The sequence below is a fragment of the Erithacus rubecula genome (genome assembly GCF_903797595.1).
Source record: "Erithacus rubecula genome assembly, chromosome: 4".
NCBI classification, from domain to species: Eukaryota; Metazoa; Chordata; class Aves; order Passeriformes; family Muscicapidae; genus Erithacus; species Erithacus rubecula.
In genome coordinates this window covers 13,618,186-13,636,255 of record NC_136686.1, presented here as the reverse complement: position 1 = coordinate 13,636,255, position 18,070 = coordinate 13,618,186, and the positions used below count along the sequence as shown (strand labels likewise).

At 39.3% G+C, this 18,070-nt stretch overlaps 1 protein-coding gene across 4 annotated transcripts in view; it reads right to left on the bottom strand.

The window, feature by feature from the left end:
* DGKI (diacylglycerol kinase iota) overlaps positions 1–18,070 on the bottom strand; it is a 198,815-nt gene that overhangs the window by 15,182 nt on the left and 165,563 nt on the right. For all 4 annotated transcript variants that reach the window (XM_079305072.1, XM_079305073.1, XM_079305075.1 and 1 more), the window contains exons 28-29: positions 14,802–14,827; positions 670–707 (exon numbers count right to left, since the gene is read on the bottom strand). In XM_079305072.1, coding sequence (XP_079161198.1) covers positions 670–707; positions 14,802–14,827 — 64 coding nt within the window. The remainder of the gene's footprint in view (positions 1–669; positions 708–14,801; positions 14,828–18,070) is intronic.

The window sequence follows — 18,070 nt, the reverse complement described above, 5'->3', positions numbered from 1 at the left end:
CTTCCAAGCTTGCTTCTCATAGATAAAATTGCAATCATTAATCACAGCCCTCATCCAAATTCGAAGGCATGTTTTCAGATCCTGAGTTGGCTACTGAGACACACAGCCTACATAGCTGTCTGATGTGGGACTTCAGTCACTGGCACAAAAAATATTGCATGAGGAGTTTTGCCTCCCAAACTTACTATACCAAGGCACTACATGTTTTGAGACATCCATCAGGTGATAAAACAGCCAGCTGAGGTTTGTGCTACCTGGTCTGGTGATTGTCTAGGTAGACTTTGAGTGAGATAGCACTTGAGGGCTTAGCCACCAACCTCACTGGTGGTAAAATATCCTTTCCTGTGTAAGGGTGTGTCAGAACTACCCTTCTGTTCAACACTGCCAATACAGTAATTTTCCTGTTTGTAACTGGCACATTGCTGCATGCAGTGGGCTCTGAAACCTGGGCAAAAGGTGCTGTCTAACACCAGATCCTATTAATTTCCCACCTCACCTGAATAATGTGTTCCCCCAGTATTCAGGATTTCCTGGAAAGGCTGTAAAATGGCACTTGCAAGCAATCCCTACAGCAACCTATTTATGTTTTGAGCAGAGGTGTGATCAAATTTACAGTGTATCTGACCAGCAAAAACTGGTGAATAAGTGGACTCAGTGCTCTGTACTTACCTTCAATAGATCACCAGATGTGACAGCCTGTAAAAGTGCTGCAAAAGACAAAAAGAAAACTGATGTCAGGCACAAAGCATTATGCATACATCTTCACAGCTGAGGACATAGCTCACAGCACATGCAAGTTAACACTGAAGACATCCCTCAGCCCATTTGCATCCTCATTATTACCAGAACCAGTGCAAACCCTGCACTGCCACATATTGGAAAGGCAGAAGACAATCCATGGTATTGAAAGCTCTATGGACATCAAGGCATCATTTCCAATGCTGTTCTGGAATTGCAGACTTCTGTCTGAATTTTTCACTTGAGACATTTCTGAGACCTTTTAACAGTATCTACAAGGTCAAGTATCCGGCACCTGAATCATCACTGAAGATACCAGTGTTATCTGCTCAGAGAATCTGAAATTAACTACCTAAAGACCTGTTGGAGTTCGTCATACTGATGGTGGAGTGGTCAGTCAGTCTCCAATACACAGAGAATCCCAAATTGTAGAGGATTAAGTGACAAGAGAAATTTCTTAAGAGTTACTTTTAATACAAAAACATTTTGAGATGCCAGAGGGGAGCAAGTCCCTTGGGCATGGCAGGCAGGGTCAAAAACAGAGCAAGAGACAGTCCTCACCTCATCAGCCTTTGTATTTTAAAAAGACATGGAAGGAAAAAGAGACAAAATGGACAAGGGCTCACTACAAGGCAGGACAGAGCTGCAGAAAAGCTGTTACAAACCTATCACTGTGTGGCTATCTCCTTCTTTTCCCCTCCTCTTTCTTATCATGATACATATTGTAAAAAACAATGATGAATTATCTTTCTGAGGAAGATACATGGTTTCATCTTAGAAAACACTAAACATCTGTCTTGCACTTTTTCAAGAGTATCTAAGCCCATTTCTTTCTATCTTTGCATCAAGGCAGTGGAATCAAATTCAGTATTTGCTCAAGTACCACGCTTGATAAAGATGCCAGAAATTCACGTAAACAGAAACAAGGGAGGAAAGAGAATCACAGTACAGTCTGAAAAATAACACACAGGAAGCTGGACTGTGGGAATTCCATTATGAACTTGCAACGCCTTCGGAAATGACAGTACATCCAAGCCAAATACTGCAGAAGAGGAAAGATGTTCAAAGGCAACTCCACAAATGTCCCTTTCTTTGAAATCACCTGGGACTATGTGGCTTTCTGGTCTCACTAATGCCTCATGCCCTGCCCATGCAGCAATGGGAAAAGCAAAACTCCAGTCCAGCTAAGATCTGTGTTGAGGAAGCAATTCTTGCAACTTTAGATTTAGGGAAGTTTTTCAGTGACCATAAGAGTTAAATCAAACCCTAAAAGTCTCCTCGGCATCTGTGAGAATGAGGACACACAGATTTTAGAAATGGAAGAAGGCAAACATCAGCAGGTGAGAGCTAGAAAATTTGTCAGTTTTTATTTTCAGTGGTTTACATCCTTCTTTTTTTTCCCCAATAGTTTTAACAATTATTCAGCCCAAATTAATAGCAGAGCAGCATTTAACTCATGTAATTTGTTTTCTTTTTTTCCCTCTTTTTTTTTTTTTTTTTTTTTTTTTTGCCAATCTGTTCTCACTGACACCCTTATTCTTTAGGCTACTGCAGTCTGAGCATGTATAAATATTTTGCACTCCTCGTATGTGAAAATCAAATGAACTGGTGACATGAGTTTTTCATTGCTATCTACATCCAATTTCTTAAGACATAGCTTCCCTGAAATCACTTTCCTAAAAGTCAGTGATACATTTTCTTATGCAAGCCACGCTGAAGATTACAATTCAAAAAAAACCAGGACAGAGAGCTATGATTCTATGAAAAGCCTGACAAGATGAGAAAAATCTTCTGCACTGAATATCCATAATCAGAACTGGTCTGATGATAAGGCTATTAGAATAAAGCAGCTCTAAAACAAATTCAACATAATTAGACCAATCTTTTAATCTCTTTCCTAAGCCTCAAATCCAGTAAAGCATTTAGGCAAGTGCTTAGCTTTGAGCTAATTACATTCTTTTCACACCAAGTCTACCTGCACTCTTAAAATTAAGTGCTTTGCTAGAGTAGAACCTATTGGATAAATGAATACATTACAGATCAACAAAACCAGCTGGCATAACAAGAGATTAGACTACAGTAAGATAATTCAGAGCTGTACATCCCAGCACAGGAAGATTTAGAAACTATTGAGCTAGAAATGGAGAAATGTTCTTTAGAATCAGGAGCATATTTACATAAATATATGGATATCCCTTAGCACACTAAACTCATAAACCCAAATGGGACTTCTGGGCATATTGAGGAGGAGGGTGAAGATGGCAAAAATCACCTGGTTGTTAAAGTGGTGATGAAGCAAGCAAGCAGATGGCATTGACAAGAGAGAGCAGACTGAGAAGTGGAGAAAAATGCTGTTAACATGCAATGCCAGGCTAGCTTAAAATTAGAAAAGTTAAAGTAGGAATTGTTTTATTTTTTCTAAGCAACACTGCCCCACAGGTCTAATAGATAAAATGAATTATGCCACTCTTTGAACATATATAATATACCTTCAGGTCTTAAAGACATCTAAAAATTACTTGATTTAATTAATATTTTAATCAAGTCATTATTATCACAAGGAAAATATTTATCATTATTAATAAAAGTGTTTTATTACTTTTTATATTTATTTAGCAAGTAGCTTTATTGCTGATGTAAGGTGACAGCTTGTCAAAACTGGTGACTGGAGTGCTCTGTTCGTGTACTGTGGAAGCACTTGGTTCCCAGGCTGTCTCCTCTGCAAAGCTCTAACTACTCAACTTAGAAAAGAATCTAAATTTTAAAAAATAAAAAAAACAAAACAAAACACCAAAAAACCACCCACTCCAAAAAAAACCCCTCACACACACACACACGCCTGACTTATAAACTATTCTCGAGGAGATACAAGTGGATAATGCACCAATAGGAAAAAGCCATGTTGAAAGGGCTGCTAATTGAATTGTAGTAATGCTGCAAGCTAATACAGCTCGAGACACAGGATAAACAACTACTAGTAAACACTTATGCAGAAAACAATACTTTTCCTAGGGCATATATCACTCGTCTAACTTCTATATTAGTGTCCATTGCTTCCATTGGAAACAGCTATTTTTATTTCATACTCTAAAAATCTATGTTAATATCACTGAGTTACAACAAACATTTTTATTTCCCAGACAAAATTAATTTCTGAAATAACAATTGCTCTCTGGCCTTGCATGTGAAGCCAGCACCATTAAAACTGTGCTGCAAAGTCAATCATTAAGGAAGGAGTGAAGTATTTATACTCTATAACTTCAGAGAAATAGCAGCCTAAAAAGAGCAAAATGAGAGGTCTTCTTTTAAGGTTTTCCAAGGTGTGATATTCCTAGCACCAAGCAATTCCCATGGTGGTGGAAATTTCAGTTCATCATATACCGTACAGGTGCAGAATGAGAAATGTCTCATAAATGTAAGGGCTGACAAAGATCCACAACTGCAGCACATCAGAAAAATACAGCAGGAGAGGGGCAGAAGTCATGACCATCACCTCACTCATTTCAGAAGCCATGAAAATTCAGAGAAGAACCACAAGCAAGGAAAAACCTCAAACAACTACTCCTTCCTGGATGCCCTGCAGAAAAATTTTCTCATAATCCCAAAGCTGCTGATCAGCTTAACACCAAGCACAGACATAGGGCTCATTGCTATGTTACTATCACACCAGAAACATTGCTGCTAAAACTTCCAGAAAGAACATGAAGAAAAAGGTTCTTCTAAGACCTTTTAAGTAACACGTCAGGATCGCAAGGTTCTTTGTTTAAAATAGGTTGACATGGAAGATATTAAGTAAGTTAGCTGAATTATCTTTAGTGAGACAGTAAGAGATGGTCTGCACTGGAAAGAATCTCAAAGAACAGGGTAGTTCTACAGCTTGCCACCGTTAGCAATACAGCAGTAATGTGTCTTTTCACTTGAGTAAAAGCTATTCATAAACCCTAAACATCCTCCAGATTCTATTAGTCAGATTGCACACCTGATCTGACTCTTCCAATGTCATGTTTGAACCCACTACTTCTGTACCAACTAAACCACAAGGAATGATGATAAAAATGTACAGCATCTTAGAAGTTTTCAACAGTTACAGCAATTCTTTAATGAAGATCTAAAAATTGTGACTGAAGGGAACAGAATTATTTTAAACCATGTTATAAAGTGTAAGTACCACACCAATGAGTTGTCACATTCACCATCAAAATACAGGCAATTACAGGTCTATGAATGAAATGCAGTGTGACAGCAGAGTATTATTTGCAATAATGCATGAGTTAAAAAATACCAGGGTATCAATGCATCTAATCAGACTATAACAATATTCAAGCACATGGAAACTATGGCAAAATTCAGCTACCATAACTCAAGACCTGGTTGGAGGAGGGTGCTTTGACCAAACTGATTTGTTGGGTGGCATCTCTGGCAGGGGAGTTGGAACTAGGTGTTCTTTAAGGTGTCTTTCAATCCAAACCATTCTATAATTCTCTGATCTCAAGCAGAATTAGGGCTCACACAACCTCTAGCTCTTTCAGAAGACACAGTAAGATAGTTGATAATCTGAACTAATCAGCCCCCTGCAGAAATCTCATTTAACAGACAATGTCTGCATCTGTCCAGATCTTTCTAGACACATCTAGTGCACTGATTCAGCATTTTGAATTGATATGTCATCAGCATTTCAGTGCTGAATGCTTCTTACTGGTTGGAGGTAGTTAATAATAAAAAAAAAAAAAAAAAAAAAAAAGAAAATAAAAGAAAAAAAGAGCTTTGGTGTGGAGGGTCAAGAACTAGTGACAGTGTTCACCACCATCTCCCACTGGAGTGCTCAGGGGAACTCTTAAGGAATACCTCATAAAATACTGCCTCGTTCAAACCTTGTAGAGCTAATAATGAAGAAGAAACTATAGGAGAAAGTGACATCAACAGATTTTTGAGAGTTATTAAACTTAACTTGGACTATCATTAGCTTCCAGAACATCTCCAACATTTTATTGCTGTTTTAGTCTTTGTGTAATTTAGAGACTCAGAAATTTAAAGTAATTACTGCTTTATACATTGGGAAGTTAAAAGCTGACCCTGATTAGAAGAGAACTTATACACAGTTGGAGTGTTCTGAGCTGTTAAAGATCAGCATTACAGAAACAATAACAAAAGGAGCCCTTGGGGTTTATTTTTCACCAGTTTTACAGAAATCAATAGTAACTTCTATTTCAATCACTCCAAAAGCTATGCTCTCAAAAGACTGGAGTCCATATAGATTATCATTCAGAAATACACTCTTTTCTCTGAAAACAAAAATTTGCTCATAAAAGCTTTATGACAAACTGGCAGTAATATAACTTACCAGAAATGTACAGAAAGGATTTTTTTCTATTCTAGCCATGATCTTCAGCCTTGACCTGCAGATGAAAGGGTGGAGGATACCACAGGGAATTGTTTTGTGGATTACTTCCCTTCTGAGAGGACTGTGAGAAACAGGCACTTAAGATGAAGAGCAGTGAATTCACCTGGTATTTCTGAAGGGCCTGCCAGTCCCATGGAACAATTTTAGGGATCCATGAAGAGAAGTTGCAAATCTCTGCATTTGAACTTTTGCATAAACTTTAGCTCTTTCCAACCTTTTATCTGCTTTTAAAGTTACGGAAAGAAACACAAACCACCTATGAAATACATATGCCAAACTGTCTACATAACTGAGAAATTAAATTGCAAAACTAATAACCTTTGTTGGAATGACTGTGAGCTCACAGGTCTTTGATCTACAGACAGTCTCAAGCCTCACTAAAGCTGATGATGCTTAAATATTTCCTTTGAAGATAAGCTGAGTGAAAGGAGCAATTAAGTTTTTCTTCATGTGTTTTATGCACCTGCAAGTAGTGGAAGTGACAACTGAAGACCATGAAAAAAATTAAACAGAAAATAAACCTTGCAGGTTAAGGGGTCTTCTAGATGCTGGCAAAAAAAAAAAAAAAAAAAAAAAAAATCCAGAATCAAATGGTAAAATCACTTCTTCTTCTGTATTCACTGAAAAAGTACTTTACATCAAACAGCAAATGGAAAAAGGTTTCTGAACTTGCTAGAGTAGTTCTAACTCAGCCCAAAGACTGCATAAGAAGCATGATAGAAACAATACAGCAAAAATACATACAGTTTAGAGGTTTTCTGCCTAAATCATAATATCTCTTGTGCTGAATAAAGCAAGGACTCATTGATTTTTAATTTTTTCCCAGAATGTATCTGTTTGGTGCCACTGCCCTAAAAAACCAAGAATTTTCCACAGGTTTTCAGATTGTCAAAAGTCTTCTTATGAAATCTGAAGGCATGGCCACCAGCCTAGGCTCCCAACAGCTCTGCTGTGAGGCACTACTCCCATGAAAGGCAAGCTAACAAAGAGCCTGAGTTCTCAAAATACCCCCAAGAGACCAAGAAAACTGACAGTGCAGCAACAAGAAGGTAGAAAACCCTTCTAAATATTTGAGGTCTATCCTTTAGTTAAAAAAGCCCTGCATCCCATGCAGATTTAGAGAACTGACACAGTTTTGATTGCAACTGTTTGCCTAAATTGTGAAAAATAAAAAAATTTAACATGGAAAAAAATCAATCATTACTCAGGTGGCTATAAATATGCATTATGAAGATTTACCTTTTAAGAATTTTAAATTCAAACAACTGCACCAAAACACTTGTAAGAGAGGAGAGGGGGAAAGGCAAAAATAGCCACACATGCTCACTGAAGGGAAAGAAAGGCTAAATTCTCACACACAAGTCCCTTCATAAAACTCTGGTAGGATAAAGAGGCTTTCAAGTAGATGTAAATTGCAGTCAAGCTGCCTTTAAAGCCACAGACCAGTTTAAAGCTACTTTGATGACAATTAGAGTCCAACCTGAATTGTTTATGTGGCACAAGTGCAGAGCTGGGAGTGCAGTTGATAGTTAGGAGTGGAAGTATTCAGACCCTAATGTTGAAGTTTTACTGCAAGACCAGTGTTGGGGGTTGAGTGTTTTTCTGTTACTGTGTCAATTGAAAGAATTTTTCCCATTATCATGCCAATGGAGCTGGCCGGGTTACACCCAGGGTCTCTGATGGGTCCAGACAAAAGGGGGTGGGTGGGAATGGCTCCCGGAGGGGCCTCTGAGGCTTCCGGGAGGGCACTCGGGTTTCCAGCGAGCTCAGAGGAGGATGCCCAGGATCTTCAGCCCACGCGGCCGGAGCACAGGAGAGCCAGACCCTCTGCGATCACCTGCCCTGCATCTGCCCCGTTCCAGCCTCCTGCCTCTGCGGACACAGCTGATCCCCCGGACACACACGGTGAGCGAGGAGCCGCCGCTCCAGCCCGTTCCCACCGAGACCAGCGTGGCCGCTGCCGCCCCACCCCCCTCCTTCCTGCCTCCGTTTTCGTCTGCCCTCAGCAGATCCGGGCTGGGACTAAGCACAGAGACAGCGTGCTTGCATCTAAAGGGACTGACACCGAGTTATCTATTTCGTTCTGTTAGCAATTTTAACTGTTATTGTTTTCTACTTGTACAGTTAGATATATTAGTAAAAGAGCTGTTATTCCCACCCCCCTTATCTCTGCCTCAGAGTCCTTGATTCAAACAATTGTAATACTTGGGGGGGAGAGTGGAAACTTCTGCCCTTACTGGCAGACACCTGTCCTTTCAAACCAGGACAACCAGTTAACTCAGATTTACAGAAGGACATGATGGTTAAAAAAAAAGGATATCCTTTGTAAATAGTTTAGAATCCCAAAGAAAACTCGCAGATAAACTAAGCACCATCTGGCTCACAGCATCACTTTTTCGCCTTCCCTTTTTTCCCTTCCACCATTTGTATTTTTAAGCCAAGACAACAATTCTCATTCTCAGGAGTGATGCAGTGGAAGAAAAAATCTGTGATGAAGTGAGAATGCAAGGCAGGGAAGACTTTGGCTGACCAATGCAGTAATTCTATCAACAGAGTGGCACTACCTTGGCAGAAAGAGAATTCTAGGTAAAATAATTAAACAGTGGTTTATTTTAAATTTAAAAATAAATGGGACTGCAAAAAAGAAGCATTGTGGGCCACACTGTTCCTCTTCTCTGGCTTTGTGGATCATTACCATCACAGGCACTCTTAGCATGCTACTTTCAGGTTTTTGCCACTGAACACTGGCTGCAGTGCCTTTGCCTGGCAATATCTAAGCAACCCTACCTCAAAGAGCTAGGACTTCACAGGAGAACTAAATAATCCAATATTCAGTTCAAGAATATTTTTTCTAGCCAAGTTCTTCAGTGGGTGAGGTGATTGCCACTTCTATCTGACCATGACCAGCCTTCATCAGAAAAAAAAACACAGAAGCAAAGTAGGTTACAAGGTTACCCAGGGCTTCTGCTTTAAGACAAGCACTGAGATTCAGACAACATATACCTTCCTCATACTTCCTCCAGAGGGGAAAAGGATAATAAAGGCAGTGGACATCATGAAATAAATGTCTTTCTGTTTTCACCTAGTACTGATTCAGATGCCCAAATCTACCAGACACCTCCCCTCATCTCAGCTGCCTGCTGACTCCTCAGGCTGCTTGGATATGATGAGAGGTAGGGTGTAGGCACCTTTTAAAGGTTTTATCTGGAAAGGATCTCCCTCAGCCCTAGCATGTGCTTTCACAGAATGCTTTCTCTTGCCAGGGGGACCCTGGGTCAGCATCAATACCAGCTTCTGCTGAGCTGAGGAGCAAATGAACAAACCCAGGGCAGATCACCAAGGCATCATTGGCTCAGCTGGACACAGACACTATCCAGGAGGGCTTCCCAAAGTGGCTAATTAATCAAGATAAAGCCTGCATTCACGAGCCTCCCTCCAGCTCCTCCCATAATCTCTTTAGTTTGTATGGAGAAAGCATTCCAAGACATCTCAATTTGCTGCTGGGTAAACAACTGCAGCATTCCCATGAAGAATACAGTGTCTCCTCTCTCTCTTTTAAGGGAATCTGATGTACAAAACAGCCATTTTTTCAATCTTTATTTTTCAATTATACCAGTGCTGAGATGTTTGGATTCATGTGCAGCACCCTGCTCATCCTTTTAATCAGTATGGTAGACTTCTTAAAAACTCTAGAGGAGAACATCCCTGTGCAGACTGTGACTATCAAGATTATTGGAGAGTGGCTCCAGGAAGAAGAAAGGAGACTAAGAGAGTGAAGTCTGCATTCCCAGAGGTCACCATGGGCAACAGGAAATTCCATCTATCGGAGGTTCCAGAAAGTGTTGTTCCTTCTTGTGCTATTTTTTGGGATTCCTGAAACCATCATCTTCCTTGCACGTGTTTAGATTTCCTCTCTTGAGCAGAGCAAACAGTGTTGGAGCAAATCCCAGAGTGTACAGTACATTCTGCCCCCAAGGCAGGAGCAGATACCGCATAGCAAAGCATTTCCCTTGTAGGATGGAGTCACCACTGCCTTCCATGCACACACATGATCAGTCCCCTTCTTATAATTCAGATAGAGGTCTCTCTATTCAGAAGGATGTCCGGAGGCAGAATTACACCTCCACCTAAAACTTCCAGTTTGAATCATGCCAAGCAATCCCTGTGGAATTATTTTTCTAATAGAGACAAATTTAGAAGTCACCATTATCAACTCAATTCACTTCTAATGCACTCCTGACTCTACAGAAACCCCTCCTAGGTGTAGGATATTCAGGCTGGATGACTACAAGTCATAAAATGACTCCATGGCACGAAGTCAGCATCTGGCAGAATCTGAAAGACCTTTGAATGTTGCTACCTGTCTTTTCTTTATCTTAATCTCTTATATAATATTATTAATTTGTAATAACTAGCTGTCTTAAAAATTGCTCAGTTGAATGTATTTCTCTCTTGTCTTAATTTCTCAGTTGTCCCCTATTCTCTCATGAATTTTGAATCTATTACAAACAAAATGCCCAAAACCACAAACCCTAAATCAGAGAAATTATGCTATGCACCAAAACCACATGTCTGCTGGAAAAAAAAACATGGCAAAAAGCCCAATTTCATTGGTTTATAGGGAAATGAGTAGGAGAGTAGTGACATTAATATTTGAAACCTCTTGTCTCCCGATCAGAATGCAACTCAGATGTGTTAAGGATTAAGCTCTTGTTGACTGCTACTTGAGGTGCATTAGTATAGCTACTTAAAACTCGGTAATTCCATCAAAGGCAAGGTTCTTCTGTTTGAAGTTAGACACACAAATATAGACACACAAATATTGAGTGTCTATTGAGTAGACACACAAGTTGCCATGACATGAATAATGCACCAATGTCCCTACACCATTAATAGCAACAATCCAGAGTTTGCTGAGTGTTTTTCAGAATGCTTGATATGGAAACAGAACTCACTGTACTCTTTTTAAGGCCATTTCCTTCAATTGCTCACATGATTATGAAGGATCAACTAAAACACACAAGGCAAACAAAGAATATAAAGAGAACTTAACTTTAGCCAGATGAAACTACAGATATGAATATTTAATGCAGATTTCTGCAGGGTGGCTGTAAATAGGGGTGGGCAGGGCATGATCCAGTGTGGACACAAAATACAGTGCAGCTCTGAAAGGTGCTGGGTGAATGAAGGGTTTCACCTAATGATAACCCGACAATCACTGTGAAGTGGCAACATGATAACATTAGACAACGTTAGAAGTCTGCATTTGCACCACACTACTGTACCTGTTCAAGAAGCAATGGGTGCAATAACATGCAATAGTATCAGGCTTCCTTCACCAGGACTTTTTATACAGCAAAAATATAGCAGGTGATACCCTCCACTAAGAGATTACTTGCCTGGCCCTCCATCATGACATCTACCAGGCCTCCTGTGGTCCTGGCACTTGCCCATTGTTGAGTCTCATCTAACCCAACACTGAATGAAAAGCACTGACTTCCAAGGCTGCACCTGATGCATGCAGAGGAATGCAGCTGCACCAGGGCCTACCTGACCAAACAGGCCATTCTTCAGAGTCATCAATCCTGTCTAAACTAGAATGCTTTAGGATTTACTTGGCTTGTATCATTTTGTCAATCAGTTAGAGCGTTTGGGGGTTACGGATTTTGTCTACTCCTTTTGTTATTGAAAAGAAAAAAAAAGGGGAAAAAAAAAAGAAAAAAAAAAAAGATGGATTATGGGTTTCACTGTAGTTATCTATTTCCTAGCTACCAAGAACAAAGACAAAAACCTTAAGAGGTTTTGGGTATATTTCTTTTGAAGTTTGGGATTTTCTAGCAGTGCTCTTTCTCTTTCTGTGCCAATTAAAATGGCTCTGTTTTGTAACTGATATAGGTACCTTTAACACTCATCCAAAACAAGGAGCATGTTCAATGGATGCCCAGTCCCAGACAGATGGTGCTTTATCTTCACCCACTTGTCAAAACAGCATAATGCATTGTCCTGTCAGGTATTAATGGAAGTGCCACTCACATTAGATGTTAATTCTGATACAAGTCTGTTAGAACACTATAGATGCTACAGCTACTGTTTCCCACAAGTGCTTGTAGCAGTCAGTCCACACTGGAGCAAAAGCAGGACATTCAGAAAACGAGGTGTGGAGCTCAACGCAGAAATCTATGCAGAATGCAATCTTGTGGGAGTGAGTCATTTAAAATGCAAGAGGATGTTTTTTAAAAAAACATGAAGAAACAGAAGAAGGAAAAGTGACAACTGAATATTAAAGCTGACAAAACAAAGATTGGGAGCCAAGAGGAAGGTTAAAAGAAGAGATCTAACATAAAAGAGAAAGAGCCTTTTCTTAGTAATGATCAACACATCACATCATCAGAAAATCAGTGCTAGAATGGTGTCCATAACAGGAAAGAGCAGCTGTAATACAGGACAGAATTGTAGGTACAGTGAAGGTATATTACTCCATAGTTGGAACATTCAGATTTCCTCACTATGTAGCACAAAGCATTATTTCCTTATTAGGAAAAAAAAACAAAACCAAAAAACCTGAATGTTTAAAATATTGAATAGATGCACAGCTGAGTACTGATTATTAGTGAACATATAAGTCTCAAAACTGATTCCAAGATTTACCATGGTCTGTAGCTGGCATATTGGGATAGATGAAATCCAAGTATTGGACCTTTCTATCTGAAAAGTCACTGGAGAATGGGAAATCTTTTGTTCTTGAGAGAAGCTCCTACATATTTATATGGATGATAAACCTAAATAGATACTCCATAGTCACAAAACTCCTAATAACTGGCACTATCATGTCACTAATTGGTCAATCCTTTCACTCTGCATTTCAGAAGAAGTTGATTGTCAGAGAAAGGGAAGAAGAGGCTATTCAGAGATGTTGATCAAACCCAAAAAGCCAAACCATGGCAGCAGATGGTAGATGGCAAACAGAAAGGTTTTGTGAAAAACCAGAATAGTATAAAAATAGTGGAAAGAAAGAAAGCATTTTATGGCATGAAATGCTAACCTTTAAAGATACACAAGTACACCGTCTGTTGCTCCATTAATAGATAAAGATGAAGCAATAGACTAAATGCAAGGGAAATGAAATAGCAAGAGCAACCTATCACTAACAGTTTTATGCACTAAGATGAAATACTTGAAAATACTTGAAATAGTATATTAAACCATTATGATTTCAAATCTCTTCTGACAGTTGGAGACATGTTAACTTCTCATAAGTGTCCTATTTGAAGCTGTGGTCACAGTAAAAAGCAAATGAACTATTAAACAGGAAAACTCCATCTGGTTCACAAAATCAATGAGCTAAAAATCATAAAAATCTAATAGAGCACACCAGGAAATTAAACCTGTATACTTCTGCGAGTCTCGTACTTTTATTTGTCACAGGATCTGCTGCTACCAGACACTGGAAATGTACTATATGGGCCAGATATATCTTTGGTCTTGCATGTTTATTCATTTTTATGGCTTTCTTTACAACTTTTGTTACTGAGAAAGGACTCGCCAAGGAGATGGAAGAGAGTTTATTAATGGCAATATGTTTGCCATCCATTATACTGGACTGAAAACCTTGACTGGAGCCAAGGACAATGTAGGTTGATATCTAACTAGTCACTCCACACTCCAAGAGAACATAGTTCAGTGACACACTTCCAGGCTCAGATGTCCTTACACCTCCATTTGCAATGGTCCTTACTACTCCCATCTGGAATTTTCTTGAGTAATGCTTATGGTATAGGCCAGAAAATGTTCTGATTGTGTGACTGCACACAAATTAGATGCCAGAAGAAAATAGATACTTATTTTTTGGACCAAAATAGCGTTCCCAGGTCAGAGCCACATGATGAACTTTCTGCTTTCAGGCAGTCTCCCTTTTTTTGTTCCTTACTCCCTGTGCAACTCTGGCAGTGCAATTACCACCCCTTCACAGTATGTCTGTGGATTTCAGTGCCAATGTATCCATTTACTGATATACTGCAGATGGACTTAAGTTTACCACATTATTAAGCAGCTGGTAACCACAAACTCTCTCTTTAGTGCATAGGGAAAGATCAGATCCTTCAAGTCTTCCTCACAGCAACCATATTCCCATAACCTGCAACACCAGCTATTCAAGCTGTGAGATTTTTCCATGTAGAAGAGCCTAGCTACACTAAATTCCATACTGTCCTACTAAACTGACTTTACTGGTAACCCAAGATAATGTGTGTTCAAACCTTTAAAACACAATGCATTCTCCTCTCAGTGACAAACATGCTGTCCTATGAGAGTCATAAGAGGTGTGCTTATCTTTACAAAAAACATGTATCGTCCTTTGAGCTACACATCATTTTCCACAGGTGAAGCTCTTCACAGTTGGATGAATAAACTCTAAACTCTTGCAATAGTTCAATTTGATTAAGCAAGACTCATTTTACAAATAACTCAGCAACTTCTGTCAGTCCCAATTAAACTAACTAAATGATCAAGCACTTAATGTCTAAGGGTGAACAAAGTTTCATCAACATCAAAGTGCTGTTTTTATAAAAAACATTTTTCTCCACTACAACCATGTTAAAATAGAGCTTACTAGTCTTTGGTCTCATTTTTAATACACTGTTAGTACCTATAAAACAGATCTTACCTTGATCTTCTGAAGAAACCGGTGACCTGGAATGAAGCAACAAAACCCAGTCAATCTTTGGTTAAAAAAAAGGTCACAAATCAAGTTTAGTCTCAGTCTGGGGAATGGGATATGGAGTAATTTGAAGGGTATTTTTCTTTATTCCTTAGAAGAGAGGACTGAAAGCCATCTGACAAAAAAAAAAAATATTTTTAAATTTTAAAAATTAGAGCTGAGCAGGCCATCTAGCAGCAGATTCTGCAGGCCAGAGTGACCATATGGAGCCACCTCTGTGAGGACTGATGCCAAGACTGTCTGTAGATACTTGGCAGAAACTCATCTGCTACTTTCACTGCCAGAAGAAAACCTCACAACTAGGGGTGATCAACAAAATAACACCTTGGCAGGAACTCATAGTCATAGTCATTACATTTTTTTGCTGTAAATCAATGTATTGGTTAGCATAAAACAGTAGTTATATTTAACAACAATTCATGCTACCCTCACAAAAGTAACACAGCAGATCAAATTTTCTGTAAGTACCAAAATAGCAACATACCAGCAGCAACACAAGAGTTATAGAATACCTTAACCAGTGGCTAAGGACTCTGATAATACTCCAAGAGAGGGAAGGGTTATAAAACACTGGTACCCCCTGTTTTACCACCAGCAGGGTGTCCCTGTGGATAAAGAGAAGAACCCCAATGAATTCTAGAGATTTATGTCACAGTTCCCATCACTAAGGATCATACTCCTCATGGTTTTGCTCATCACCTAGAACAAAGGAGCACACAAGTACTGGCCCTCCATTTTTCCCTTTGTTGCAGTAGTGTGGCTTAGCAAAACTGAAGCTAACCATGGAGCTGAATCTGGATGTATGCTCATTATTTAGACCAGACTGACAGCACACAGTCCAGTGGACTGGACCATTCCTCAGAATTTCCTCAGCACAGATTCCAGTTGTATACACAGCCTTCCTATCCAAGCAACAATGTGTTTGTTCCTGCAGTGAGTGGGGCAACCCTTATTTCCTTTCCAAGATATTTAATTTCACAACAATGTACAAAAACAATAATTTAGAAAAGATTTTTAAATGTTAGTGTTGCCAGCAAGCAGATCAAAGCCAACATAAGAGAAGCAGCCACAGAGGGGTGAAGGGAAAAGAAGGAACAAAGGGGAAAAGAGCACACGTATATTTAACTGAGTCAGCAGGGGCTCAGGACTGGGTGGGGGAAAAGAAGTGAAGGAACCATGGGTTAGAGGAACAAAGGAGCTGAGGAATAAGCCATGATCTCATTTCATAACAAGGGTTTGAAAATGAAGTTAGGGGGATTATAGTACATCAGAAGCAGATATGCAAATATGTAGATGCAAACAGGAAAAATTGAAAGAAAAGGGGGAAGCTTTCCTGCCAAAGTATATAATTTTTTTTTGGTTTTTTTTTGTTTGTTTGTTTGTTTTTTGTTTTTGTTTTTTTTTTTTGTTTTGTTTTCTGTAAAATAAGGATTTGCAAATAAAGAGAGGAAAGAGTTAGAGCACAGCTGGAGCAATGGTCACTATGAAGGGAAAACATTTGACTGCCTAATTAGGATTCTGGCTGCACAAGAAGACAATGTGTCTGTATGGACCAGAATTAATTAATCCTCTATTCCCATTAAAGGCTCTGATTGCTGCTGAACATTCCAAGCTTGTATCCTGCTCTGCTGCCAGCCAGATCAGCTCTGCCCTCACCCTTTTGCCACATGTGCAGAGATACAGCAGGAATGCAGGTAACCCAAAGGATTTAGCAGGCACCAGTAGAATGGTCCTGCTTTGACCAGTTAGTTGCAGACTTTTGTCCTTAGCTCCTAGAGAACCCCTTCTGAAGATCAAAATCCACTTCATTTTCTAGAAGGTTAAACAATGCCAAATGGGTAATATCAAGAGGTGAAAATGTTTAAATATTTGAGAGTATTTTTACATGCAAGAGTCGTGCAAGGTTCATTGGTTCACGTATCCTGACTCTCCACCCATTGCTAATGCAGTATTCCACTGCATCAGCAGAATTATTCCTTTGTTTTGTTTTTTAATTGCCCAGTTTCATCACCTTTCAGTTCTTTATGTGAAACAATAAAATAAACAATGCAGATTATCCTATAATTTCGTTCTTCTTTATGCTTGGTAAAACAGATGTCATTAGTTCCTTAAAGCATCAACAACAGAAGAGATGCTATTACAATACCAATGCCTTCTAAATTAAAACATTGATTGAAGGGAAGGATGAAAAATATGTTTACGCATATTTTGCATGCCTAAAATTATTATATATTTTTCAAAATATAACTGTCTTTTTGCTTTTTTGCATGCCTCAAATACAGTGCTTGTAAGAAATTTAGCATTACTACCGATGCTATTATCAGTGCTTTTATTTGAAAGAATCCATCAAATAACTGTGTAGCCTGGTATCCTGAGAAAAGAAGGTTCATTTAACCTTATTTATATCAGTTTCATCAGGTTCGTATTGGTATCTTGATGTGCACATATGCACGTCTCTGTCTCACCCTGATAAACTCTTGTTGGCTCATTTCATCCCTTATTAATTGACAGAGAGTCAATTCCTGCTTTCACGCAGCAGGAAAAAATAGCATAAGCTCAACTTTTCTGATGTCACAAATAAAAGTTTTATATATCCCAGCCACAGTAAAAGCCTCAATAAGAGTTTCCACCACTGGAGATACCAAAGGCTCAACCACAATAAACTGGGCTTCCTTTGTTCCACTACTGACACAAAGTATTTTGGCAAAGAGTATAGAAGACTTTCAGCATTCTCCTATAATTCCAGGCCATACATTTTAGCAAGGGGGAGGCTTTCCCAACTGCTCAAGTCCTGTCCTCAGTACACCAAGGGGATTCTTGTTTGTAGCTATGCTGGAAATAGGTGAGACTGTAGAAGCCTCTACACTAAATAGAATTGGGCATTTTATGCACTGACTCATCCTGCCCATGCTTATGACAGGCTCTAAAAGAGGAAAAAGAGAAAGCCTAATGACCTGTTCTAAATGACATCCACTCACTCCACACCCACAGCAGGCTTTCCTTACAGGAAAAAAAAATCCAATAGATGCTTGTATTTCTGGTCACACATCTTTCTCTCAGGTCTCTAAGAAGTGTGAGAGATATACTGTGGCAGCACTGGTCACCAGAGAGGTGTTCCAAGAAGGGACGACTCTTATCTGTTTACATCCACACAGGAACCATCTGTCTAGTGTCAGCTACCCACCCAGTACGACCCTGGCTATGTGTTTTACTGT